Source organism: Ictalurus furcatus, chromosome 25, assembly GCF_023375685.1.
Source record: "Ictalurus furcatus strain D&B chromosome 25, Billie_1.0, whole genome shotgun sequence".
In the NCBI taxonomy this organism is placed as follows: domain Eukaryota; kingdom Metazoa; phylum Chordata; class Actinopteri; order Siluriformes; family Ictaluridae; genus Ictalurus; species Ictalurus furcatus.
In genome coordinates, this window is record NC_071279.1 from 14,616,586 (window position 1) to 14,644,077 (window position 27,492).

A 27,492-nucleotide genomic window follows, 5' to 3' on the forward strand; every position below is an offset into this window, starting at 1 on the left:
CTGTCAAACAGATAGGAACAGGTCCCTCGAATGGTCTTGGATGTCAGGCTTAAACAATTATTTTTTTTTATTTTTTTTTTAAAAAAGACACAGTCTCATGAAAAAGTCAGTCGGTGTAACTGTAATCCAGCAAAATCTGAAGTTAACCCAAAAGTGACTTGAGCAACAATTCCAATGAAAATGTACAACTCTGTGAACTTTTTTTTCCTCCATGCCATATGATTTGATGAACATTGTTTTATTAGTATAAAGTCTTTATACTACATGTTCCACATGTTAAAGTAAATGTACATGAAATCTGGTTGAGCACTGTGACGGTTGTTTTTGGGTGCGTTGTCTTTTCTTAATTGTGAATTCCACACAGCTCCTCTCAGAAACCAGATTTACTATGGCTCTGTGCTCTCTTAATGTCAGTTTGGTAGAGTATAAAAGATTGTGGGTGCTTATGAGTGCATTAGTTGACTCACGCATCTGACTCACGTTTGGGGGGTGAATTACATAATGAGCTGAATCAGATGTGCTGGAAAGAGAAAACAACTCAGCACTGGGTGTCCAGAACTTTGCCAAACAAATTAATCAGAGAGAAATGACAGAATAACAGTATAATATACCTCACTAATGTATGTTGGTGGTAAATTCAGGTGCTGAGATGGTGCTAGGCTTCACCACCCGGCTGATCTGACATCAGCATTTCAGACCTCCTTATTTTAATTACATTTGTGGAAGAAGTCACACGCTGCATTTCTGGAGCATCTGGTCAAATGGGCTTTTCCAAAAACAGCCTGAATGAATCTTCCAGGAAATAGTGGAAGATTTATAAACATATGCTTGACCAGTCCTAACTTCTTCTGGAGTTGGGAATCTCGGACACTTTAGAAGAGAAGGTCATATACATTAGGACAGACCTGAAATCAGTCTGGGGGATTTCTATTTGAACTTTATTTGATGTATATTTAACATAACACTCAGGTTTGGTTTCATACAAACATCTTAATATTTTACACCAGAGACTGGAACTTAGGAAGGACCAGTTACTAAAATTGGTCTGGCTGAGTAACCGCCACGTCCGCCTGGTGACACCAGTTACCTGACCATTAGTGGTCTGTTCAAGGCTATAAAGACAAATTTGATGTAATTGTGTTTTGGTTCACACTGGTGCTTCAAGTTACTATTTTTTTTGTTGTTTGTTTGTTTTTGGGGTGTTTTAAACCAGCAACACAGACTACATACATTCTGCCCAAAGGTTTGTGGACACCTGGCCGTCACACCCATGTGGTTCTTCCCACACCGCTGCCACAAAATTGGAGCGGGTTATCCACTAATCGCTGTTGTTTGTGGTTCGATCCCCAGCCCACATGCCGAAGTGTCCTTGGGCAAGACGCTGCCCAAGTGCTTTGTAGAACCACTAAGGTTAAGAATAAGTGCATACCATGTACCATTTACAAAGTTGGAAGCACACAATTATGTCTTGTATGCTGTAACATTTACAGTTTCCCTTCACTGGAACTAAGAGCCCCGAAACTGTTCCAGCATGACAGTACCACTGTTTATAAAGCGAGCTCAATGACGACGTGGTTTGCCAAAGTTGGAGCGGAAGAACTCGAGAGTCCTGCACAGAACCCTGACCACCTTTGGGATGAACTGGAACGCAGACTGTACCCCAGACCTCACTAATGCTCTTGTGGCTGAAGGAGCACAAATCCCCAGTCACGCTCCAAAATCTAGTGGAAAGCCTTCCCGGAAGAGCGGCACTTATTATAACAGCAAAAGGGAAATGAATATGGAATGGGATGTTCAACAGGTCAGGTGTCCACATACTTTTGGCCATACTGTGTATTTTGCCGTCTCCGCATCCAGACTATGGCCCACTGGTTTTACACTATATTCCCCGGAGATAAATCCAGCAGCATTAAAAAAAATTTTATTTAATCTCCGTACACACTGCACACACACATTAATCATTTTCTTGTTTTGTTTTTTGTTAATCAGATCTGTTCCAAACTCCCTAAACCAATTTAAATGGTTGTGTTTGACACACAGAAGCTCTTCCATCAAATGGTAAAACTCAGAAAGGCAGTTTAGCAAAATGTCCTTTGAACCGGGAGCTTCGTTGTGAGACGTCCGGACATTTTGTTTCTTGAAAAAGCTAGTTGCTGTTTATGTTCGTACACAGACACACACATTGTACTGAAGCCAGAACGAGAGTCATTTCTCCAGACTGATTCTTCAACATCACAGATCCCTAAAAAGTCTTGGGGTAAGAAGTGTAGGGAAACTTGATTCTCATCTGACCTGGCAGTCACATCGCAGGTTGTCTATCCGGTGAGCGGACACGTAAAGCTCTCTTCCCCGGCACGTCAGTGCTCATTTGGATTTAAATAGCGAGTCCCAGTCGAAAGGCGCTGCGTTTGTCTGAACGTCTTTGTTTTTCGGAACGGCAGGAAAGATGGATTGCATTTTCTGTCGAAATTCCACCAACTGCAAAAGAAGCATCGATCTGCGGTTAAATGTTTAGCGTTTACGAGGAAGACTGAGTCACACGTCACACACTTACACTGTGGACACCCAGAGCTTTCCACACCGTGAAGGTCAGAAGGCCGACTCCACACCAGGCGTACAGAGAACCTCGTCCGAGTGCACGCAGGGCCAGCGACGCTCCGCTCTCAGGCACCGCCGCCGTGCCCACGACACCCTAAACACACAGGAAGATACGGCTGCGCGTCACGTGTCGTGATCCTGGATTCAAAATGGCGCATTTAGAACTTCTGTAGATCATTCTTCGTTTTCTTAAAACCACTAAGAAATCTGCAGGAGAACCTTAAAGGTACTACTCGGAGCAACTTGAGATGGGGGGGTATTAAAAATCTGAATAGAGGACAATATTTTTCAAATAAATAATAAATCCTCAACCCAATGGCGTGGCCATTTAGAGATTTATTCTGCGTTTGATTAAAGCTCGTAATTTTTTCAGGCTCTGCTTTGGAAAACCCCTCAATTCCTACTCAGAAGTCAGGAAGGTTTCCTCTACTCTGATTGCAGAACATCGTCAGGTCAACATGGCTGCTCCCTAAACAAAGTAGCACTTTTAGATGAGTTATACTCTGTATACTAGTATTTGCTTTAGATCAGTGGTCACCAACCCTGTTCCTGGAGATCTACCATCCTGAAGACCCACCTGAGCATCTAATCACTGCCTCAAGAAGTTCTTAATCAACTAAAGCAGCGGTTTTGGATTTTGGTTGAACATGAAACCTGCAGGAAGCTGCAGCAGATCTCCAGGAACAGCCTTAGTTCAATCGATATACACTTACGATGTAGGTCCCTGTTTTGTTGAGGAAAAAAATCACTCGTATCACTGATATCAGCCAGGTTTACTGTTGCTAAGAAACGACAAACGTGGTGGCGTCCACGTTCTTCCCACTTTGCAGCTTAAGCACAAAGAGGCTGAAACTGACGCACTTCCAACTTAAATCTAAGTCAAACACAGCGTTAGACACATTGGCAATTATTTGTACTTAATTTGCATCACATATAAATGAGATATTGTCTTGTTTACCTATACATCTGCATCTTTAAATGTTTCTTACATCACACTTTCCTTCATTACACTCAGTGCCTTCCTTAGACAATTATATCATAGACGATGAGGTCAGTTTGTTCTCATGCGTTTTCAAAACTCTGGCCCTAGATCAGTCAATAATCCGAGTTCTTTATACATGCGTTTTACACGCTGCCAGTAAACCCACCAAATATAAACAAATCCACACTTCCCTCCACTGTGTAAATCCTTTTCCACACCGATTCGGTTTACAGGTAAATGTCTGACAGTGTTGCTGGCCATCTCTGAGCTCCGCAGTGTTCACTGCTTCTGGGGCGACACACTAAATTTCAGATTAAACAGGGTACATGCACAGAATAACCTGATTACTCGTCTGACTATCAGATTGCTTGAAAATCTCATAAAGGCTTTAATTCAATATAAAGTTTGAGAGATATTGGTAACTGCTCAATTCAGACCAGGTGTTATCTCTGTGCATGTACAAAGTGTCTCCTTATTTTATGACTTATGAGTTTAGTATGGAAAACAGGACAGGCGAACATTACTGTGTCGTCGAATACAAGAACTAATCCTGCTCCGATATGGACTCGCAGGCCATGTAGCAAGTCCGGTCCGGGTGTATTCGCAGAATTCATCAAATCTGGATTTCTTGATGAGTCGTTTCTGTGACGCTTTCCTCCTAATCATATTGATTGTGGCAATCTATTCTAGGAAAAACTTTTAGATTCTTCCAAAGAAGGTTTGGGTGCTTTCAAAAATACATAATACAATAAGCAGGGAAAGTAACGAGAAAAAGTTAATTAGCCACGGTTTAAGTGACGCCAATGTGCCAACGAAACAGGAGCCTGTCCTCCTTTCTGAGTTTGTCTGATAATCGAGTTTTAAAGAAACTCCAGAGTGCTCCGATCAGCTGTGATGTTCACGTGACCTCACACGCGCAATGAATCTGATTGTGTAAGAACACATGGCCGAAGTTGCGTGTTTACTGAGAAAACCCGTGCTTAAAAATAAGTGGAAAAGACGGCGACAAAAAGGGACAGTGTTCGCTTACAAAGTAATACGAGTCCCAACTAGTGGGGCAGTGGTGGCTTGGCGGTTAAGGCTCGGGGTTACAGATCGGAAGGTCGACCAGAGAGAGCGAGAGAGAGCTGGACAGACTAAAGCACTGCTGCATCGCCCTTTTGAGGTACCACTGGCACAACTCTCATCAGGTAGTCGAACTGAATTTGTAGGAAATGTCTGCATTTAATTGTGAACTGCAAATTTATACTGAAAATACTTCTATTTCCAAGCCGTTCCTATAACCCACAAATAAAGACTTAAACGCCTTTATGTTCCCGAGAGTGGACTCTATAAAATTTTACACAACAGGTCCTAGCGACTTTGTCCTAACACCAAATTCAGAGCTTGAACAGCATGTCTTCTGAGTTTGTTCAGCTCTCATCTGTCCATCATGTTGAATACACACACTGTATGAAGTGCAAATGTACATTTCGGTACACGTTCAGACCTTATTAAACCACTCAGGGCTCCTTTTCTTAGCCAAAGCAAGGGTCGAGCCAAACCCAGCGATCATTCCTGCAGCGGCCACGGTGGTCAGAAACGCACCACCTGGAAAAGAACAACGAAGAGTGTAAAAACCACAGCATGAGAGGTCCGAAGACACGCATCGAGTGAGTGGCATGTCCAAATTGTCTGTAGTGTGTTAACGTGTGTGATTGTGCCCTGGATGAGTTGGCACCCAGTCCAAGGTGTCCTCCTGCCTCGTGCCCCGAGTTCCCTGGGATACTGTAAGCTCCAGGCTCCTCGCAACCCTGTGTAGGATAAGCAGTATGGAAAATGGATGGATGGATGGATTTCAGTCCTTTATCATTACCAGAACGTCCCCTCAGTATGGTCCATGTCTTTAATAATCATTAAATTTGAGAAACAAAGTGGGTGCCAAGCTTATCGGGAATACCAAGGGTCCATGAAGCATATTCAAGGGGTCTGTGTGTGTGAGTGTGTGTGTGTGTGTGTGTGTGTGTGTGTGTGTGTGTTTGGTGGAAATCACCCACCATCATTAAAGCTATTATATTTATTATTGTACTCTATATGACTGGTCTTTTGAATTAAATGCATTTAACCCAAGCCTCAATAGCTTATAAATAATGTCAACTTGGACCTCATGTGTTCAGGAATGGAAAGCTCTATGAATCTAAATAAATAGACAAAATATTATTCTACACATTTAAATAACGAGCCTAATATTTGAATAATTAGATTATGTTCGAATAATAATAATAATAATAATAATAATAATAATAATAATAATACTCCGTGCTGAAAGGGAAAACGGAATTAATTTGATAGTAGCAGGGTTTGAGAAGCCATGCTGTAGGGAATGTGGAATTGAACTAGTTAGTTAACTAAACTCCCAGCTTGAGTTAGCTCGCTAACACGATATCATGAACAATTTTTAGAACATAATTTAACACCTAACTCTGAGCTGCTCGATATTCCTGTAGAACAGCGGCTATTTCAACTGACCTTCTGCGTGTAAACAGCTTAACAGTTACCTTTTAACATTTGTAATTTAGCCTCGTCCACACTGTCATTCCCAGCAGGTGTGTTGACATTCAGCTCCTCGACTGCCATCTTGACTGTGTCCCTCTAATAGGAGACCGGGTGGAAACGCGGCGGAACCTTTGTTCATAGGCAAAATCCTGCCATTGTTATATGAGGCAGAGATGAGGGAAGTAAATGTAAGAAAAAGAAAAAGAGGTAAATGTAGTTAGCCTTCTACGTGATTTTGATCCTTTTTGATTTATAATAATTTGAATAGTTTTGTTTATTTAACCTTGACTTAATCTGATATTTTCTTTCTTTCTCAAAATGAAAAAGTGCAATAATAATAATAATAACAATAATAATATTAATAATAATAATAATAATTATTATTATTATTATTATTATGATAACAACAACAATAATTGTTTTTATTATTGTTGTTGCTGTTGTTATAGATATAATTTTTACCAGTAGCCTATAAAATACACAAACATTACACAATAACCAGAACATACAATAAATCTTTAAATGAATCACAAGTGCATTAAATAACATAGTTATTTAATGTACTTCTATATATATATATATATATATATATATATATATATATATATATATATATATATATATATATAATTTGTTATACAGTGCTATTGTTTCTTGTATTGTTGTAGTTTCTTGTAAAATATTAGCTCTAGGGCCAGTCCATTTTATATCATGTATGTGAAATCCTCTTACAGGAATACAGCTCATTAAAAACACCTCATTAAACACAGATCAGATTGCTTTCATTTTTAAGCATCGTTTAATGAACATAATTAGAAATTGGTGACCTATTTAATGTCTAATGTCTAAAAACTCTTTGTTATACTAGAAACTACTACATTAATAACTATGGAGAGCAAAACACAATTTCACACATTTCCAAATCTGACTGAATCACAAATGACTCCTTGGACCCTGTTCAGGGTACCAGGTGGATGTGGATACACAGTGCACATGTTCATTAAGGAGCCTATTGGGATTCAGCCTATCTCCTTTATTGTGAACAGTGAGTGTAAGCGCGCGCGCTCGCGCTCTCTCTCTCTCTCTCTCTATCTGTGTGTGTGTACACAGTACAGGATGTTTTTAACCGGAGGATTGCGCATTCCAGACTCCTCTCTGTCGGCTTTATGGTATCTTTAATGATAAATAAAATCAGTATATTTATATACTGAAATTATACATGTATATAATTATAATCCTCCGATCTGAGATGTGATTTGTGAAGTACAAGCTGCATGAATCAGACACCAGCCGAGTTGAACCCGAAGCCTCCCTCCATGTGTCACAGACACGCATCTTTCTGTAGCTGATCATCGCTGAAGCATCGTTTTGTGTGGAGCCAGAAACAGTGCCAGCGTTTTGCAGCCTGGTGGTTAAATGAATCCCAGCCGGAGATCAGACAGCGGATGTAGGAGGACAGAAGAAGGACGGGGGTGCTTTCCTGTTCTGGAGTAAACAGCGTTAAGTCTCTGCATGGATAAGCAGTGTCATGTCTTCTCTTCACAGCGCTACAAATGGAGAAGAGCATAGACGCAAAAATAGTCCTTGGAATTTCCAGTACCTGCTTTCATCCTTCAGCTGCTTAAGATCCTGATGGAAATCAACACACTGGATTATTATGAAGCTTCAGTCAAGGCATGGGATTCATTGGATTCATTTCTCTTGTCTGGATTTCCATTAATGAATTAAGGAACTGTCTATAGATGCCATTAGTTCATTGAATCCATTCCTCACCCTGAATGTAATGTGGAGAGAAGGACAGCATTTTGGTCATCTCTTTGGCTCTGATAACACACACATTTTCTCCATCTGTTCATCAGGAGCAATGCTTTTCCACACGACGCCTCTGCGTGCAGACGTTCTGGCTTTCTACTGTTTTCAATCAGGCGTCTGCTGAGGAATAAACAACAAGACCCGCGACATGCATCTTGGACTGGATGAGAGCAGGGAATGTCAGTACAATCAGATCTGCACCCATCATAACTCCTCGTCCATGGAAACGGCACACGCCAAGAAGAGGAGAGTGAAGAGAAAGTGGCAGGTCTTCCCAGGCCGGAACAAGTTCTACTGCGATGGGCGGATCATGATGGCAAAGCAGTCCGGCGTGTTCTACCTCACCATGGTGCTGATCCTGGTGACCAGTGGGTTGTTCTTTACGTTTGAGTAAGTGTTGAGTGAGGAGTCACTGTGAATGTCCCACATGTGGTCCTAATTGGCTTTCAGTGATGATCAGTCATGATACTTAGCAGGTCCTAGTTCACACCGGCTCCGAGCCACAGATGCTGCTCTGTACCATGGGACAGTATGTTTCTTATTGCTGTATTAGTAAACCACTGATTCTTAGATGTCTTCGTACACTCTTAAAAAGGGTTCTGCCTTTTCTGATACATTAACACTCAGCTGGAGGGTTCTTCATAGAACCTTTAAGTTCCCACAGAGGTACAACTTCCTAAGAGTATACTTCATACATAAATGGACTATAAGTGGCATGAAATAAAGATTTCTACACTCTTTTGCGGCCCCCTGGGAGAACTCTTACTGCAGTGTTCTATATAGAACTATATAGACCTTCTCCCAGAGAGCCAAACTGAAGAACCTATCAGGGGTGTAGAACTCAATATTTCATGCCCCTTATAGGCTTTTTATATCGGACGTACTGTATAATGTGAAAAAAAAAAAATTGATTCTAGAACCATTAAGGCTTCTTCAGTTGTACCTGTGCAAGTACTTTTAAACGTTCTATGCAGAACATTACAATTGAGGAGAATTGTTTTAGAAAAGGTTCTAAGTGGAACTACATTAGAAAGATGGATAGACCATACTATGGTGTGTTTCTTATTGCTGCATTTGTAAAGCACTGATTGGTCCTTGGTCCTGGTTTGACACCCTTGAACAGTGTTGTAACCATTTTTCCTGATACAGAACCACTCAGCTGTAGGGTTCTCGATAGGACCTTTAAGAGTTCCCACACATGTACAACTGAAGAAGCCTTGAAGGTTCTAGATTCAAGAACCTTTTTTTATTTCTAAGGGTATACTTTCTACATAAATGTACTATAAGAGGCAGGAAGTAGTGGTTTCTATACCTGCACACGCTTAGTGGCCTAGAACCCTGAAAAAAAATCTGGAACCCTGAATGTTTCTCTGGTTTGACCATCTGGGAGAACCTTACTGTAGTGTCTCCATAGAAAAAAAGTATCAGATCTAGAACCCTGAAAGTTTCTCTGGTTTGACCATCTGAGAGAACCTTACTGTAGTGTCTCCATAGAAAAAAAATGATCAGATCTAGAGCCCTGAATGTTTCTTTTGTTTGACCATCTGGGAGAACCTTACTGTAGTGTCTCCATAGGGGAAAAAATGATCAGATCTAGAACCCTAAATGTTTCTTTTGTTTGTAGTGGTCCACATAGAAATGTTAAGGGTTCTCCAACAGGGCCAAACCAAAGAACCCTTCAGGTGTGTAGAAATAACCATTTCATGCCCCTTATAGTCCTTTTATGTGAGAAGTATACTCTTCTCAAAAGGTTGAATCAAGAACCTTCGATGCTTCACGTTATATGCAGAACATTACAATAAAGGATATCCCTTTTACAAAAAGTTCCGAGTGGATTTCCGTTAGAAGTGGCCCCCTTACCATCCAAAGAACCATTTTTTTCTAATTGTGTATTTTCGTTCCATTCAATTCAATTTTATTTGTATAGCACTTGTACAGTATCTAGACAGACAAAGGCAGAACCCTCACCCTGAGCCACGTACAGGCACATGCAGATAGATGAGGCTTAAGGATCTCACTCAAGGGTTCTACAGTGGCGTACTGACAGTCCTGGGATTTAAACCAACAATCTTCCTCTTCCACTTTATAACACTTGTGTATTTTACAGTGAAGTCCCAAATGCCTCTTACCTCCTCCATGAGTAGACAATATGAGACATGAAATAATGATTTCTCCACCATTATCGTATATCCATAGCAGTTTACAAGTGAGACAGAATTCAGGATGGTGGTAGTAGCACTTTTTATAGTAGTAGCACTTTACCCCATGATAAAAAAAAATAAAATGAGAAGAGAACCTCACACATTTTGAAGGTATAGGTGTAGAAGCTTTACTGCCAACTCTTTAACTGCCACTCGAATCTTTATATCGACACTTCAGTTCACTTCAGAATTGATGGATCGGTTTTCTAGATACAGATCACGCCTCTGATTTACTAGTTTTCATTATTAATTATGGATATATTAACAGCGGATTCCAAGCTGAACATGTGAGGATTAAGACCTGCAGTAGTAAATATAATATACTTAGGGGAGCGTGAGGAAAGTTGTAACAGGGATCTGTATCACTATCAGTTGTACCAATGGTGAGCACATGCTCAGTAGCATTTTCTGCCTTACTGCAAAAGAACAGCAACTTAATCAGCTTTGAAGAATTGATTTTCCTGTCTGAATGTCCTCAGAGCTAGCCTAAACAGGCTAATTTTGATCATTGTCTAGTTGACTGACAGTTAGCATGATTTGATCGTTTTTAGCTAGCATGTCATATTTCACGATGCCTGAGAGTATGGCGTCAACTGTAACAATGCTACCACTAAAAGTATATCAGTTTTGTTTTTGTTTTTTTTAATGTCGACGTGTTAAAGCTTTCTGTTGAGAAATTTAGGACATTTCTCCAGTGTTCACGTTACAGTTTTACCTCAGACTCTCACAAAGTCCATTGGAAAGACTTTGAGGGTTACTTGTTAACATGACAAGCTGCATTTTATTGTCTTACTTATTTAAAAAAAAAAGAGCCAGAGTCTTAAGATTTGATTTCACAATCTTCTGGTCACTTTTGCATGTGAGATAAGGAAAGGAAGTACTCATGCGCACTGGCGTGAGGAGGATAATGGATGTGATATGCGATGATAAATGATGTGTGGGACTTAGTTTCCAGTCCCCATCCTCCACACAGCCCACTTCCTACAACTTTCATAACACGGCACTCCCGTCTTCCTGTTTCCTTGGTAACAGTTTCCTCTCCTGCTTCGAAACAGCCAAGGTCTCCTAGGAAACAGGAGGGCACTAGGCCCACGGTTCGATGTGGTGCCCTCCAGCTGCGTTGTGCTATTTTAAATGGCAATAAAAGTCCAATAAATTGGCTCTTCATGCTATTAGAGGCAGCACTTAGCGCTGAGACACACCACACTGCAGTACTTGTGTTCAGTCGCAGACTTTGTAAAGAGATAGCCATTAAATTCCGCACTGGTTGCGGAATTTGCCGATTATTTCCAGTGGTGGGTGCAGACTTTTTTCGACTCAAAAGTGTGTTAGTAACATTTACAAAACAGAAACTGGCTCCACACTTTTTAGTGTTTAACATTATCTAGCTATCATAAGTCATTTCTTCTTGGTTGAAGTCTCCTCATCATCATCATCGCGATGATTATCTCAGTGATAGATCAGTTTTTGTTGCTATCATTGCTGTCATGGCAAAGGAGCAAAAAGATACTGGGTGAAGTTCTTCATAAAGGGAAACAGGAGATATAAGATATAACATTTAAATTGGGTTTGATGTTCTATCTTTCGATCAGCTCCATCCACATGACAGCTGTGTTTCTAAGCCCATATTAATCACAGGATCTCAAGATTCCTTTGAAAATTGTGATCTGTGATAATTTTCACTGTATGCCCAAAAGTATGAGGACACCTGACCATCACACCCGTATGTGGTTCTTCCCCAAAATGTCGCTACAAAGTTGGAAGCACACAATTGTATAGAATGTCTTTGTATGCTGTAGTATTATAATTTCCCTTCAGTGGAACTAAGAAACCCAAACCTGTTCCAGCATGACAATGCTCCTGTACACAAAGCGAGCTCCATGAAGACAGGGTTTGCCAAAGTTGGAGTGGAAGAACTCAAGTGTCCTGCACAGAGCCCTGACCTCAACCCCACTGAACACCTTTGAGATAAACTTGAACACCAAATGCACACCAGGTCTTCTCACCTGACATCAGTGCCAGACCTCGCTAATGCTCTTGTGGCTGAATGAGCACAAATCCCCACAGACACGCTCCAAAATCTAGCGGAAAACCTTCCCAGAAGAGTGGAGGTTATTATAACAGCAGTAATAGGACCAACTCCATGTTAATGTCTGTGATATTGGAATGGGCACATATGTGATGCCAATCCATATATGATGGCCAGGTGTCCACATACTTTTGGTCATATCTGGCTAGTTCCTTTGCTTCATGCTTGTGTTTAAATTAGCTCTGCCTCAGAGTTTATTAGCAATTGCAGTTCACTTTGCAGACATCAGAGGGCTCTAAAAAATTCCACCCCACCCTTTAATTTCTTATATTCTAGCTGGTAATTTACTAGCTATGTAGGTAGTTAGAAAGCGTAAATGAAAGTTTTAAGGAAATTGCTTCATCTACATTGTGCTTAACGGTCACATGTGTTTCCACTACACCTTCTTACCACCATGCTGCAAATGGGCCCTCACACTTCACGCACTTCCAAATGGGAAGTCAGGGGAGAGCGTGTCATCATGTTAGGATTCATATTACATTCACCTCCAGGTTGTATACTGTATCACGAGGTGGAAAGCTGGCTTCTACTTCACACTTGCATTCTTGTAACTTCTTCAAGAGTTGTGGTTTCAGATGTGAGGTGACATTATGAAGTTCGCGACCTCCAATGCAAAAGAGTTATTTACATACATGAAAACGAATGCCAGGTTTGATTAGCTACCACTTATTTGTTATGAGTTAGCAGGTATTTTGCAATATTGCAATGTTACACACATAACATAGTCTCGCATAGACAGACACGATCTATAATGTTAAAACATGTTTGGAGACAGCCTTTGAAAAAAAAAAACTTGGCAATGACTTGCGGCGAAAATGAGCGCCAACAATGCTACACCCACAGACTTTCCCACTAAAACTCACCCCAATTGGTAGTTTTTACATCCAGACAAGTAACATTGTCTGGAGTGAGGTAGGTCTTCTAAATGGATCTTTAACAAGCAGTTTTGCCTTACAGATATTGTTTATATTTACTGCATGTAATCGGTCCTTTTTTAATCACTGCCCTTACTGTGACCTCTACCTTGATGAGATATTGGATTGGCTTAGATATTTTAAATCTGAGTTTGTTGCCCACTATGTTCCCATCCACCCTTAAGTGTAACTTTCTCAGTGATGTCTACAGATATTTATTCTCCTTAAAGATCACATCTGGCTCTAAGACCACAAATAAAACGACATCTACTCACTCGATTTTTTTTGCTCAATGGATGCTTTATTTCATTGTACATAACAGTCGGATATTTCGGAGTCTGTACGCCCAACATCCAAAATAAATACATCCCAGTGATTCTGCTCGGGAAAACATGGGAGCCTGAAAGAAACTGATGTTTGTTGGACAAGCTGTCAAATCTGAAATGCATCATAAGAGGATTAGCATTAATTACATCAGTGGCATGAACAGCATTTGGCAACATTTTAATCTGCAGTTCTCAAGTAACATTACGACTACCATACGAAACCTCCTTTATGGGTTCTTTTTGGTACAACCCCAATTCCAAAAAAGTTGGGACGCTGGAGTAATCTCCCAAACCGTCCCAACTTTTTTGAGACGTGTTGCGGTCATCGAATTCAAAATGACCTTGTTTTTTTTCCTTAAAATGGTACATTTCCTCAGTTTAAACATTTGATATGTTTTCTATGTTCTGTTGCGAATAACATTTATGAGATTTGCAAATCATTGCGTTCTGTTTTTATTTACATTTATTTATTGACATTTTACACAGCGTCCCGACTTTTTTTGCAATTGGGGTTGTAATTTAAGGGTTCATATCTTTCTAATAGGCTTATATAAGAACCCTCTGTGATAGGAATATACTTATATTAGGATTGGTTTAGGATTCAACATTTAACCTTTTAACCAAGTGAAGAAACCTTCAGTGTTGTAGATTAAACCTTTTATTAAGTGTGTCCCACATTGAAAAATTTCTGTCCGGTATCGTTCGGCACAAATTACTATGATACAGACATAAAAAACAACGTTTCACCTAGCAACAGCAATAATCACAACTCTTAGGCTATGACAGGTGGCACAGCTGGTACGCTACACTTTTTTTCTACCCCTAGGTGTGAATGAGGATGATATGAATGATGGACTGCCGTCCCATACACACACACTTATATACAGTACCGTGAAAAAGTATTTGCCCCATCCTGATTGATTTCTTCTGTTTTTGAGTATATCTCATACTAAATTGTTTCAGAAATTTAAAAAATCCTAAGATAAAACAAAGGCAACCTGAGTAAACACACAATACAGTTTTTAAATGAGAATGTTATTTATTGAAGCAAAAAAGTTATCCAATACCAACTGGGCCTGTGTGAAAAATTTATTTGCCCTCGAAGTTGCTAATTCCTCAAATCTATGAAACTGCATATATAATGGAGTTCAACTGAACTAGACACGACCAGACCTGATTACTGCAAACCCTGTTCAATCAAATCAACACTTAAATAGAACTTTTTCAACAGCATGAAGTTGGTTAAAATATCTTACCCAGTAACACATTATGCGAAAGTTGAAAGAAATTCCAGAAATGATGAGGAAGAAGGTGAATGAAACACATCAGTCTGGGAAGGGTTAAAAAGCTATTTCAAAGTCTCTGGGACTCCAGAGAACCACAGTGAGAGACATTATCTCCAAATGGAAAAAACTCTACACAGTAGTGAACCTTCCCAGAAGTGGCCAACCTTCCAAAATTCCTCCAAGAGCACAGCAACGACTCATCCAGCAAGTCACATAAGAGCCAGGTCTACTACAGGTCTCTCTTGCATTAATAAAGGTCACTGTTCATGACTCCACTATCAGAAAGACACTGGGCAAAAATGGCATCATGGAATAGTGATGAGGTGAAAATCACTGCTAACTAGTGATGGGAAGTTCGGATCATTTTACTGACTCGGATCTTTGAATCTTGTTCAGCAAAATGAACGATTCTTTTTTCGAGTCATTTCGTTCATTCCGTTCATGTCAGCAGAAAAAATGTTACATGTTAAATTCCCCAACACATCTAGTACTTACGCATAGGTTGATCACATTTGGAATAAAAAATAAACTATAGGCTAATGCAGCCAAGGCCAAATTATTAGAAACAGAAGTGATTATTTAATAGTTTAGCTGAGTCTTCAGTCTATGCAGTGTGTTAGTTCACCTCACCTCCCGATCCGAGTCGTTCTTTCTTTTGTCACGTCACATTTGTCACGTCTGTCAGTGGGGCTGTGACGTGATGAACAAACGACTAGAACCCGAAGACTCGAGAGTTGAACTAATCATTTCTGATCGGTGTTCGATAACTTTTATTGATTCAATAAAAAACATAAATAAAAAAAAAACTGTATTCTGTGTTTACTCAAGTTGCCTTTGTTTTATGTTGCATTTCTTTTGAAGATCTAAAACTATTTAGTTTGAGATATACACAAAAACAAGAAACCAGAAGAAATACTTTTTCACAGTACTGTACATATACAAATATATGCTATGTATGTATGTATGTATGTATGCTATGTGCATATATGTATATATGTGTGTATGTATCCACTACAACTCTTACCAGGATAAAATGGTTATTGAAGATCTGAAGATGACTGAATAAATGGTGATAAAAACACATTAAAACCAGTGATCACTGTTCGCACCACTGTACTTGCTGTGATGTCATGTGTGTTTGTCAGCGAAGTCCAGCTGGGAATTCCGACTCGTGTTTCTGAATCGGAGGTCGCTATTTTTTCCCGAGTTCCAAGTACAATGAAATGCAAAATAGGATTCATGCACGATAGGATTTCACCTTATTATGGTTCCATATACATATGATCTCCATCATCCGTTTTTATTGGATATATAGAATAGCACTCACGGATAAATCTCTGTCCTAGAAAATGTCCTTGCACCTTGTTTTGTGTAATTTCCCATGTGCAGAAGTGTTGTGAGAAGAAAACAGAGGAGAAGGAAATAGCCAGAAGGAAGGTCTGCGTGACTGTTCAGACTCAGTGTTTGTGCTCGGTGGAGAACAGAATATGTAATCTATTCACTTATACAGCTTTCAGCAATGCATGCTACCAGCTGGGGCACAGACGTCCTTACACGCTCATTGCAGGAGATACAGCTCCTATAAAAAAAACAATTTTATATATATATATATATATATATATATATATATATATATATATATATATATATATATATAGTGTGTGTGTGTGTGTGTGTGTGTGTGAATGATAATGTCAGAACACGGTTTGAAATATATAAACAGTTCTATAAACTGTTGAAAGGAAGATGATTTTATCATTTGTTATAAAAGGAATAAAAGAGCCATGCTGTTATAGGGAAATAATTGATGGATTGATTATTTTCCAAAAACAGCACATCACAATGTGTTTATTCTTTTTATACCACAGTAATTTGTGAACGATTATGATTTATATGTTATTACGGAATGACATATCATACTTTTAACCATTTATAGCCTCATTTAATGAACATCCAAAAGACAAGTTCGTTTCTTTTAGCACTTGCCTTACAGCAGCTGTATACAGTTGTTCCATGACCAGATGCTCTTTTTATTTTTCTTGAATGAGTTAATAATAAAAAAAAAAACACCCAAAAAAACAAATTGTCATGTTACACAGAAACTGGAAAGCACAAGGCCCTCTGTCCTAAAGACCCTCTCATGGTGAAAAACTGACCAATACAGAGAGCTGACACTGGAGACTCCTTCCATAAATGTTAAACGTTTAAACCTTCACCATATCAATGATTATATCTCTTTGTTAATTTTTTTTTTATTTTTGTTTATTATTATTCTTATATTATGTAGATTGCCTGAAATGTGTAAGTCCCTGTGGAAACAAGTACAAACCCCTACTGTCAGAGCTAATGTTACAGAAAAATGAATCAACTCCTTCTGACCAGATTAAACGATTCAATAAAATTGTGGCAAAAATTTAAAAAAAATTTTTTATTAACTATTAGTTAACTATTCATTAACTACTAATTAATTACTATTAAAGAATGTGCAAGAATGTGGCAAACTAGTGGAAGCATCACATTTATAGCAGAACACCCATCTAAAGTTCTTTTCTGTTCACCAAATGAGAGCTTTCATAAAAAAAGAAAAAAGAAAAAAAACATGGACAAATCCATCACTCCAGCTTTTGAAGACATATTCAAATTGAATAGTTAATGTCTGAATTTTACGTGTCTGACTCACAGATGGTGTAAATCTTCTATGCTAAAAAAAGTTCTATGCTAAAGCTGGTTTGAGTAGGAGGAACAGAGATTGAAATGCACATTGACAGAGAAGTGCTTCATCAGAAAGGCTGCGAAACTCTCGAATAAAATACAGACATGACTAGACATGCCAGTAAACAGTAAACAGGATGACGACATTCAGAGCTCACAACGTGGTCATCACGGACACTTTAATTAAAACACCATCGCTACCCTTACATTCTCAGTCGAATGCACAGATATTGTTCACTAAACAAGAAAAAAATGCCGGACAAATCCATGACTCCGACTGAGTGAATACGTGTTCATCTGTATACTACGATGATTTATAATCCCACGATCCGAAGTCACCCAGAAGTCTGTTTGTTCCTTATGTCGTCTCGGTTAGTAAATCAGCATGCGTGTGCTACTCACTAAACCATGATAACAGAGTATTATTCTATGCGCATGCTTAAATATGACATTAGACCCAGTGTTTGCTCTTAATTTCGCTCCGATCCCATCTCTATTAAAAACACATTTCTAACTGGCTGTAAAAATTGGTACTTTTTGACCTCAAGGCAGTGAAAGGAGGTTGAATGTTTCAGTCTTGTGTTTTAAATTCGAAAAGGGTGATTTGTCTTTGCCGGAAAGTGCCTGAGGAAATCCGACTCCTACTGCTTGATACCAGCTGTTACAGAGGAGCTGCTGCTCATGAAGAATGGAGCAATTTTTCACAAAAAAAAAAAACACCCCAAAACAAAACGTCTTCAAAGTGTTGAAATGCAGAAGAATGTTTCTCAATGCGAGCGACTGCTAAAAATTACTTTTTATTGCCTGTTGTGTTTCCATTACTTCATCATCCACTTCATCACCTGTAGGCTGAAAGCCTCAAACATTACAATAAATATAGGAGCGAGAGGACGGTTATTAACACAGTGTTTTTCATAGTCTACAACTATGGGGAATGAGGCCATGGAGAACCAAAATGACTTTAAACAGATGTAGGATGGTTTAAAGCGGATTTTGTTGTATATAATGCTGAACAGGTTCATTTTACATTTGGTAGACGGTTTTATCTAAGCTTACACCCGCAGTCATCCTCTGGTCACTAGCGCAAAACTGTTTTCAGTATTTTTCGGTTTTAACTGCAATGCAAAGAGACACATTAAATCTCTTTATGCCACATCATTGCTGAACTCTCTTGGTCAGAACCAAACACAAGGTTTATATTAATGTACTTGTTCTAATATGTTGTCTTTTCTATAGTAACTTATGTATGATGGGCACTTCAATTAATCCAAGGATAATAATAAACAGATTAAAAACATGCTGTCATTTAACAAACAAAAATGTGTAGTCGTTGATATGGTGAAGGGAAAGAGACGTTTATTTAATATATTTGAAAGGAGTCTCCAGTGTCAGAGCATTGTAGCAGTCAGAGGTAAAGTTTAAGTAAGTTAAACTGTAAGTTTAAGCGTTCTGCAACCAGAGGGGCATCAAGACAGAGGACTTTGCACTGGTGAGAGAATGACTGTTTATACAGTGCCTTCCTAAAGAATTGGAATGGCAAGACCAATTCATTTGTTTTTGCTATACATTGAAGACGTTTGGGTTTTGAGATCAAAAGACGAGTATGGGATGACATTGGGATAAGAATTTCAGCTTTCATTTCCTTTTTTTTTTTCAAGTGATCAAACATATTGGAACATATGATTGATAGGTGTTTCTTGTTACCCAGGTGTGCCCTGTTAAATTGCTTGTTTAATGAATTAATTGCTCTGAAAGTGTACTCTTGGTTTGAGCCCTAGGTTTCACCTATGAATACTGCGTTTGCTGTTAAAATGGATAAACCAACATGAAGACCAGAGAGCTGCGTATGGGAGAAAAGCAAAAAAAAATTGAAGCTGAGAAAAGAGTGGAAATCTGTGGGAGTCATTGCAGAAGCATTGGGCATAAGCGATACAACAATTTGGTATGTCCTGAAAAAGAAAGAAACCACTGGTGTACCAAAAACCAGACACGGAACAGGTCAGCCAAGTAAAGCAACAGCATTTAATGATAGAAACATTGTGAGAGCTGTGAAGAAAAAACAAAAAACAACAGTCAGTAACATCACCAACAACCTCCACAGGGAAGGGGTGAAGGTATCACAATCCACCATTCGAAGAAGACTTCAAGTTCAGAAATATAGAGGCCATACCACAAGATGCAAACCATTAATGAGCAGTAAGAATTAGAAAGCCAGATTGGAATTTACAAAGAAATACAGAGATGAGCCACAAAAGTTCTGGAACCAAGATTAACCTCTAGCAAAGTGATGGAAAGACTAAAGTGTTGAGAAGGAAAGGATCTGCTCATCATCCAAAACATAGAAGCTCATCAGTCAAGCATGGTGGAGGTAGTGTCATGGCTTGGGCTTGCATGGCTACTGTATGATGTAACTAATGATGGTAGCAGCAGAATGAATTCAGAAGTTTACAGGAACATTTTGTCTGCCAATTTACAGAGAAGGACTTTATCAGGGCGGAAAAGTGGAAGGTTTTAGACTGACCAAGTCAATCACCAGACCTTAGTCCAATTGAGTCACCCCCAAAACAAACAACAACTAAAAGAGGCTGCAGTAAAAGCCTGGAAAAACTTCACAAAAGAAGAAACCAAAAGTTTGATGTCAATGAGTCACAGGCTTGATGCAGTTATCGCAAGCAAGGGACATGCAACCAAATATTACATCAAATACAAATATTTACTTCAAGATTGATCTGTTCCTATACTTTTGCTCACCTAAATTGGGTGGTCTGATACAAAAGGTTCTATGTTTTATGTTGTTTAACAAATCTAGATGTAAATACCAGGAAATAAATGCTGAAATCCTAAACTCTCGCCTCATATCCATCTTTTGATCTCAAACCCAAATGTCTTTGGTGTACAACACAAATAAAATGAACTAGCCTTGCTGTTCCAATAGTTTCGGAGGGGACTTTAGCTGCCATAACATAAGTGATAACATGGACATGTCTCATGGACGTTCTACAACGTTAATGTACATATAAATAGATCAAATAAAACACATTTAATTCATTAATACAAAAAATTATAATTGTTGGCAAATTGCTGTGAAAACACTTCAGGATGTGTTGTTTCGATAAATATTCAACTTCGGGGTGGTAACAGTGACTTTGCTTTGCATCGGGTGACATCACACCACCCAGCCGTTGATTATTTTAACAGCATGCCTCGTCGTGTTTAATTCTTCATTCAAGATGTTACTTAACCATTGTCCTGACACACTGATATCTCTGATCTGCCTCGTCCAGCTGTCCGTTCCTGGCCTCTAACTTGAGCCCGGCCATTCCAGCCATCGGTGGTGTGCTCTTCCTCTTCGTTATGGTCATGCTGCTCCGTGCGAGCTTCAGCGACCCCGGCGTTCTGCCCCGAGCCACTCCAGACGAGGCAGCCGATGTAGAAAGACAGATAGGTAGGACCACGTTGCTGTGTTTCCCATCATCTGCTCTCTTTTTTATCGTAATTAATTTCCGTCTTGGGTAAAGGTGATGGTCATGTGATCACAGCACTAATTAAAAAAGCTATATGAACTCAGATGTTACAGTGGCTAGTGTATATTGTGGGTGTAATACTTTCGTCTGCTACTGTGTTTTCCAAGCTATAATGCACAATGCCTCAAACTCTGTAGGCTTAAAGAAAAATGAATAACCATGATATGTCACATTGATCTACTATGCATTTGTCTTTTACATAATGTACAGAAAATAATAGAAATATTACAACCAATGTTATAGAAAAGTTTATTTGGTTCAATTTTTAAAAATTTTTTAATTGCACTTACTTACAATGTATATGTGCTTACCTCGCTTGGTTAGCATTATTAATCTCATTGCTAGCATATCATTTAGTATCGAAACGCCGCATGCCTCTAACCCTGGGATATTCAGTTAGTTCAGAGTTGGGGGTAAATTACAAAAACAGTAACAGATGTTTGAAATAAAAAAGAAAAAGAAAAACTAAACTAAAAAAAAACTTAAAAGAAGCCAGAAAACTTTCAGAAGTTCTATTATAACCAGATTTCTTAGTGCAAAGAAGTTGCACCAATCATGAAGCCAACTATATGAGAGCGACATGCTGCAATTTATATGAGTAATGCAGCAATATGAGTGCGAAATATCTGATCAAGACACATAAAAACATTTCGATATTCAAATGGCAATGTGCACCCTTACACCGGCTGTGTTTACATGACTAGGTTGAAGTGACAAATCTGATTTACTGCCTTAGTGTGACTCTTTTCAAATCTACCCTAAGCGATTTTCATATGTGGTCCTAGATTGGATGCATATCTGATATGTGGCCATGCAACACAAGTGAGAATGGTCAGATCAGAATTCGTGCAGCTTCCCCCTAGTGTGTATATCACTGTCGTTATCATCCAGTGTCAGCAGTGTCAGCAGCGCAGCAGTACGGCAGTGCACTACAGCAACAACAGTCACTATGTTCAGTGGAAGGATGGGGAAATTGGTGATTTGCTCAGAATTTGGGGGATCGATTCAAGATTAACTGGAAGGAACTTACTGTAACAGAGTAGTGTTGGAAACAATTAGCCAAGAAATCAGTGTGTACATGTGGGGAGTTTTGGTAGACAGGTGCATGATGTGCAGGTTATTTATGGTCACGAATTTGAACTGTCAAGATAGACAAATCCAATCTGAGCAAAAATTGGAATTGTGCACAAAAGCTTGTAATGTGAATGCAACCTTAGATTTCATACATTTTTAGATATTATACCACATCTGCACACACATATTGCTTTAGTTTCCTAGCAAGAGAAATTACTTCTTTTTTTTTTTTTTGGGGTAGCTTAAATAGTCTATAGCAGTGAATTCAGTGTCAGACGTTAACTAGCAATGCTCGATCATTGGTGGTTATTTAGTTATTATCTGAAAAAGATTAACCATATTAAATACACTATTTTTGCTTATGTATGTCTGTCATTGAAAATGAATAGGAGCATGGTCTTGTGATATTTTGTGCACAAAATATTTTATTAATCAATCCTTTTTTTTTTTTTTTTAAACACGCTTACTATCGAGCAGTGTGAAGCAATTGGAGAGACATGAAGGGAAAAATCACTGCTTGCTGTCCAAACGCTTAGACTCAGTACTGCTGACCACTGAATGATCTGGATGATTAAGAGCCTTATTAGATAACAGTTGAAGTTGTGTGCAGTGTAAGCACAGAGAAGAACAGGAACACCAAGAGAGCTATTTAAAACACTTACTCAAAAAGGTTACATCTCTCTTCCAGCACACTCATCTCTCAATTCTGCCCGAGATCTGCTTCCACTGGGCTTTTTATAAATTTCCAATTTCATGCCGGTATTTTTTGCATGAGATGAAAAATCTTGTGAGAAAATATACCGTTTTGACCTTCCTCGTACTTTTTTTTTCTTTTTCTTCCCGTTGAGGATCAGTGATGTGCAGACTAATCTAGAGAGACTCCTCAGAAAACTCAGATTTAGACTGAGCAGGTTTGCTGTTATCTGCTTTCCTCTCAGCGTATGTATAATGCAAGTTTTTAACTGATTCTCTGCTCAGCGTCTGCTACCATTTAAAAATGGAAAACCTGGTGAAATATTCATATTCAGGTCAGAAAATGAAGAACTCTCTCTCCCCCCCTCTCTCTCTCTCTCTCTCTCTCTCTCTCTCTGGTGGTTTTGTTCAGTTGTTAAAGCTGAATAATTATACACACATTAGCTAACAACACCTCAGACAGCGAGCTAATCAGTAATCAGTACTGATTACTGTGTGAGAATAAATGAGAGGCTTTGCACAACTTTTCTTAGATTGTTCCCAAAAAAATAGGTGTGAAAACTGTCACTGTTCTTTACTAATTTAGCCGTTAGAGTTTGTATATGTGTATACAGTGTGGAAGCTAACCTTGGCGTAAGTTAGCTATAATAGTTTGCTAGCTAAACAGGCTACTGGTTACTAAATAATCTTAGCCAAATAAGTAAGCTAGCTTGCTAGAGAACATGCTGCAGGTTCATTCACAGCAACACGGCACAGCAAGTGAGAGCTCAATGCACAGGAAATCAGTGTACACAACTGTGAAGGCGAGTAGATCTGTAAGGTGAGCGTGACCGCTATAGATTTGCTCACACTCTATAGGTGTAAACATATTCTCTAAAATTACAAATATTGCCAAAAGACCAAAGTGTATTATATTTCTCCTTGATCAAATTTAAAGTATTGTCATAAGACATTTAAGATGTCTATAAAGAAAAACTTACTTTATTGCTTTAAATCTTATGAGAACTGACATTAGGTTTTGCTAATATACCGCCTAGCATTAAACCGAAGAAACATTCGCTATGTTAGCTAGCTAGTTTTCTCTGTAAACATTAGCTAGATACACTAGCTTGGGTTCGTATTTTATTGTAGTTAGAGTACACTGTAAAAATAATAATAAAAAAAAGGGATTACTTAAAATAATTTGAAATATTATTGATTTAAATGCAATAATTTATATTGGTTAAATTTAATCAGTTTGTGTAAAATCTAACCGTTTAATACAAATGGTTGATGGATGGAAAAACCTAATGTGGCGGCATAAAAAAAAGAAAAAGGACAATACCCATGATTCTATTATGTATCCTAATGAGTACAACTGTTTTAAATGATGAACATTTACTTCTGGGGAGTATGCACCACAGGACTGATGGCTTTAATAGTCACCTTTAGAGCTCTAATATGTAAATGTAAGGGTGTAGGGGGTTTGGTAAAGCAAGAAGAAGAGAAAACCTATTTCTGAATACAGCTGTTGTTGAGTGAAGCCAGCAGGTCTACATAATCTGCAATGTTGTAATGCGACCCCTACGGTTCTGTTCACTAGAGAAAGTTAATCACTGATGTTTAGTCTGGGACAGATTGCCTGTTTGGATGCTCGAGCAGAAAAATTATTCCTGCTGCTCGGATTAATAATCTGAAGGCCACTAAACGCAGCAATTTCACCCCAGGGCTACGTTTCCTGCTGATCTAGCCATAGGCCAAAAGTGCTGCGTATTGCAGAAAAAGCATGTACAAGTGAAATGAATCTCAGTGTAGCTGCGTGGGCGTCAAACATCAGTGCTGGAGAACCACAGCATGCAAGATCACTGTTATGTCGTGTTCCAAAAATGTTTAATATGCCTTCGTCAGCTTCCTTTCGCCATTTCATGAATGTCATTATACCACAATCATTTTCTTTAACAGCAGCTCTGACAGTAATGCCAGTATTTATTATCAGTCTCTGATTATGTGGAGCGTTCATTGTAATATGTTGTTGTTTCTATAGTAACAGTTCAACAATTCACAGGGACAGACTTGTATAGCAGACGCTCTGCAACTAAGACTAATAATAAATGGCTTAAAAACGTGTCGTTGTTTAACAAAGAAAAAAAAAACCTATAATCATTGATATGGTGACATTTTTGGAAGGAGTCTCCATTGTCAGCGCTTTGTAACAGTCAGTGGTGAAGTGTGACGTCAGTGTTCTTATAACTTTTTGCCATGGGAAAGCCTTCAGAAACAGAAGGCTGCTGTAATTCCCTGTACGAAAAAAAATTAAATAAATAAAACATCAGGAACAGTTAAACGTAATGATTCAAATATACAACTTTCTAAGTTTAAATTGGGTTTTATTCAACAATACGTCCATCTTTACATGACAGCTCTGCTAGCTAATTAGTGAACTGATATGACTTTTTATAGATGGTTTATATCAGAAACATTTAATATGTAACTGTACTGGTTTGATGAAAGGTAGGAGGCAAGTGTGTAAACCAAGAATCATAATATCCGTTAGCCCATAGCAGTGGTGGAAAAACAGGCAGGCAAAGCTAAACAAGGATTAAATGATAACCATAACTGAGAGAAACAGACAAGGGTCTCAAGCAGGAAAATGCAGAAGAAGAAAATATATAGAAACTGGAAAACAAGGCATGGACTTGGAGAAAAATATACAATAAACTTACATGTTACAAACAAAAAGCAGGGTATGCACAGACGAACTTAAAAGAACGAAACACTGAATAGGTGATCACCATCAGGCAACAAACCACTGATAGGACAGGATCAGAGAGGAGACAAGAACGGGACGCTAAACAAACATGAGCACATGCTGTTAGTCCCCATGGTAACTGTGACACAACGATGGAAATTGTGACAGTACCATCATAAAATAATTTTAACAACGCACTGATTCTAATAACTGTTTGATTTTCGGGGAAAACATTTGGCGCAAACGCAACATTGAAATCCCGCAGTCCTTCAAAAACGTTCATTTTGAAGCCTTTGCATGAATCGTTTCTTCAGATTTGATTCGTGACTTGACTCCTCTTTTCATTCTCCTCAACCTCCTCCTGCCTGGACGGAGGGGAAAACGCTGCACTCGGTTCTGTTGTTATTCTTCACGACAGGACCGAAACGCTGTCATTCTGTGGATTAGTGTGAGAAATGGTTCAGACGTTGTGTTGCTCTGTGGTTCACAGACGCGGCAAACGGAATGAGTGGTGCGAGCTCACGGCCTCCTCCCAGGACCAGAGAGGTGCTAATCAACGGCCAAACGGTCAAACTGAAATACTGCTTCACCTGCAAAATCTTCAGACCACCAAGAGCCTCGCACTGCAGCCTGTGTGACAACTGCGTGGGTAAGTCACATGAGTGTTTATTGTACACTGTTCAAAAAAGAGAAACTCTTTGTATAGTTAAGAGTTCTTCACTCTTAGCTGTGGAACTTTCTGAAAAAAAGATAACAGTTCTAAAGTTCTCCATGGAACCATTAATGGTTCCCCCACAGGGACAACCCAAGGTTTGGGTTAAGGTTTGGGTATTTAACCTTTAACCATTTAAAACATACTTTAATCCTGGTTTTAGGTTTACAGTTACCTTAGATTAATAAGACACAAAAATACTGACATTACAAAGCTCTGACACTGGAGACTCCTTCCATACATGTTAAACAAACTTCTCCATACAGAAAACGTCACCATACGCCATCAGACGTACACCATATTTTTTCTGGGTTAAATAACGTTTTTTTTTAAATTATGTTTATTATTAGTGTTAGATTACAATATCTGTGTAAGTTGTTACTATAGAAACAAACGATAAACTATTAACGTCAGAGCTGCTGTGGTGGAAAATTCAACAACACCTTCTGACCCCTCAGATTCAGCAGCATTATGATATAATGTCATATAATAGTGTCTGAGAATGTATTTCCTATCATTAAATAAATAAAAAAAAGTCTATGTCTGTATTTTTTCTATTTTCCCACAGACCGTTTTGACCACCACTGCCCCTGGGTAGGCAACTGCGTGGGAAAGCGAAACTACCGCTTCTTCTACCTGTTCATCCTCTCGCTCTCCTTCCTCACCATCTTTATCTTCGCCTTCGTCATCACTCACGTCATTCTGAGTGAGTAACGCTTACGGCCCACGCCGGCTCCCACTCAACACTCCGACTGTCAGGGGTGCACAGGGATTTACGCTTCAGCCTGCACGCTTTTAGCATCACTACTTTAATTCTGATCTTCCACCAAAAGCCAACAATTTCCATGAGGGGTACTTATTTCTCACATGACCGTATATCCATACAGAAACCAGTACATTTACATGTACATTTATTCATTTAGCAGATGCTTTTATCCAAAGCGGCTTACAAATGAGGGAATACAAGCAAAGCGATATATCAAGCGGAGAACAATACAAGTAGTGCTACCATACAAGATCTTTTAATTGAGTTCTAGAAAAGCAAAGTGCGCAGAGTAGAGGTGTAAGAGCCAGAGTAGGTGTTTTTTGTGGTGTGCCAGTGGGGTTGGCATTTTAGGGGTTAGTTAGGTGTTCACGGAAGAGGTAGGTCTTTAGCTGTTTTTTGAAGATAGTGACGGCGGTCCGGATTGAGGTTGGAAGTTCATTCCACCACTGAGGGACAGTTAGTGTGTAGGTTCTGGAAAGGGACCATGAGTAGGCACTACTAAGCGTCGGTCGTTAATCGATCGCAGATTGCGTGAGGGAA

General features: G+C 39.0%; 2 protein-coding genes across 2 annotated transcripts in view; one reads left to right on the plus strand and one right to left on the minus strand.

Moving 5' to 3' along the window:
- Positions 1-1,899: 1,899 nt before the first annotated feature.
- tmem242 (transmembrane protein 242) lies at positions 1,900-6,196 on the minus strand. The gene is made up of 4 exons (XM_053614231.1): positions 6,118-6,196; positions 5,070-5,170; positions 2,555-2,692; positions 1,900-2,478 (listed from the first exon to the last, which is right to left on the minus strand). Exons 1-4 carry the CDS (start codon positions 6,194-6,196, stop codon positions 2,365-2,367), a joined length of 432 nt encoding a protein of 143 aa, XP_053470206.1. The 3' UTR covers positions 1,900-2,364.
- Positions 6,197-7,439: 1,243 nt separating this feature from the next.
- The window catches only part of zdhhc14 (zinc finger DHHC-type palmitoyltransferase 14), a 34,768-nt gene continuing 14,715 nt past the window's right edge, over positions 7,440-27,492 (plus strand). The window contains exons 1-4 of the mRNA XM_053614232.1: positions 7,440-8,317; positions 20,740-20,900; positions 25,965-26,123; positions 26,755-26,892. Coding sequence (XP_053470207.1) covers positions 8,076-8,317; positions 20,740-20,900; positions 25,965-26,123; positions 26,755-26,892 — 700 coding nt within the window. The 5' untranslated portion in view covers positions 7,440-8,075. The remainder of the gene's footprint in view (positions 8,318-20,739; positions 20,901-25,964; positions 26,124-26,754; positions 26,893-27,492) is intronic.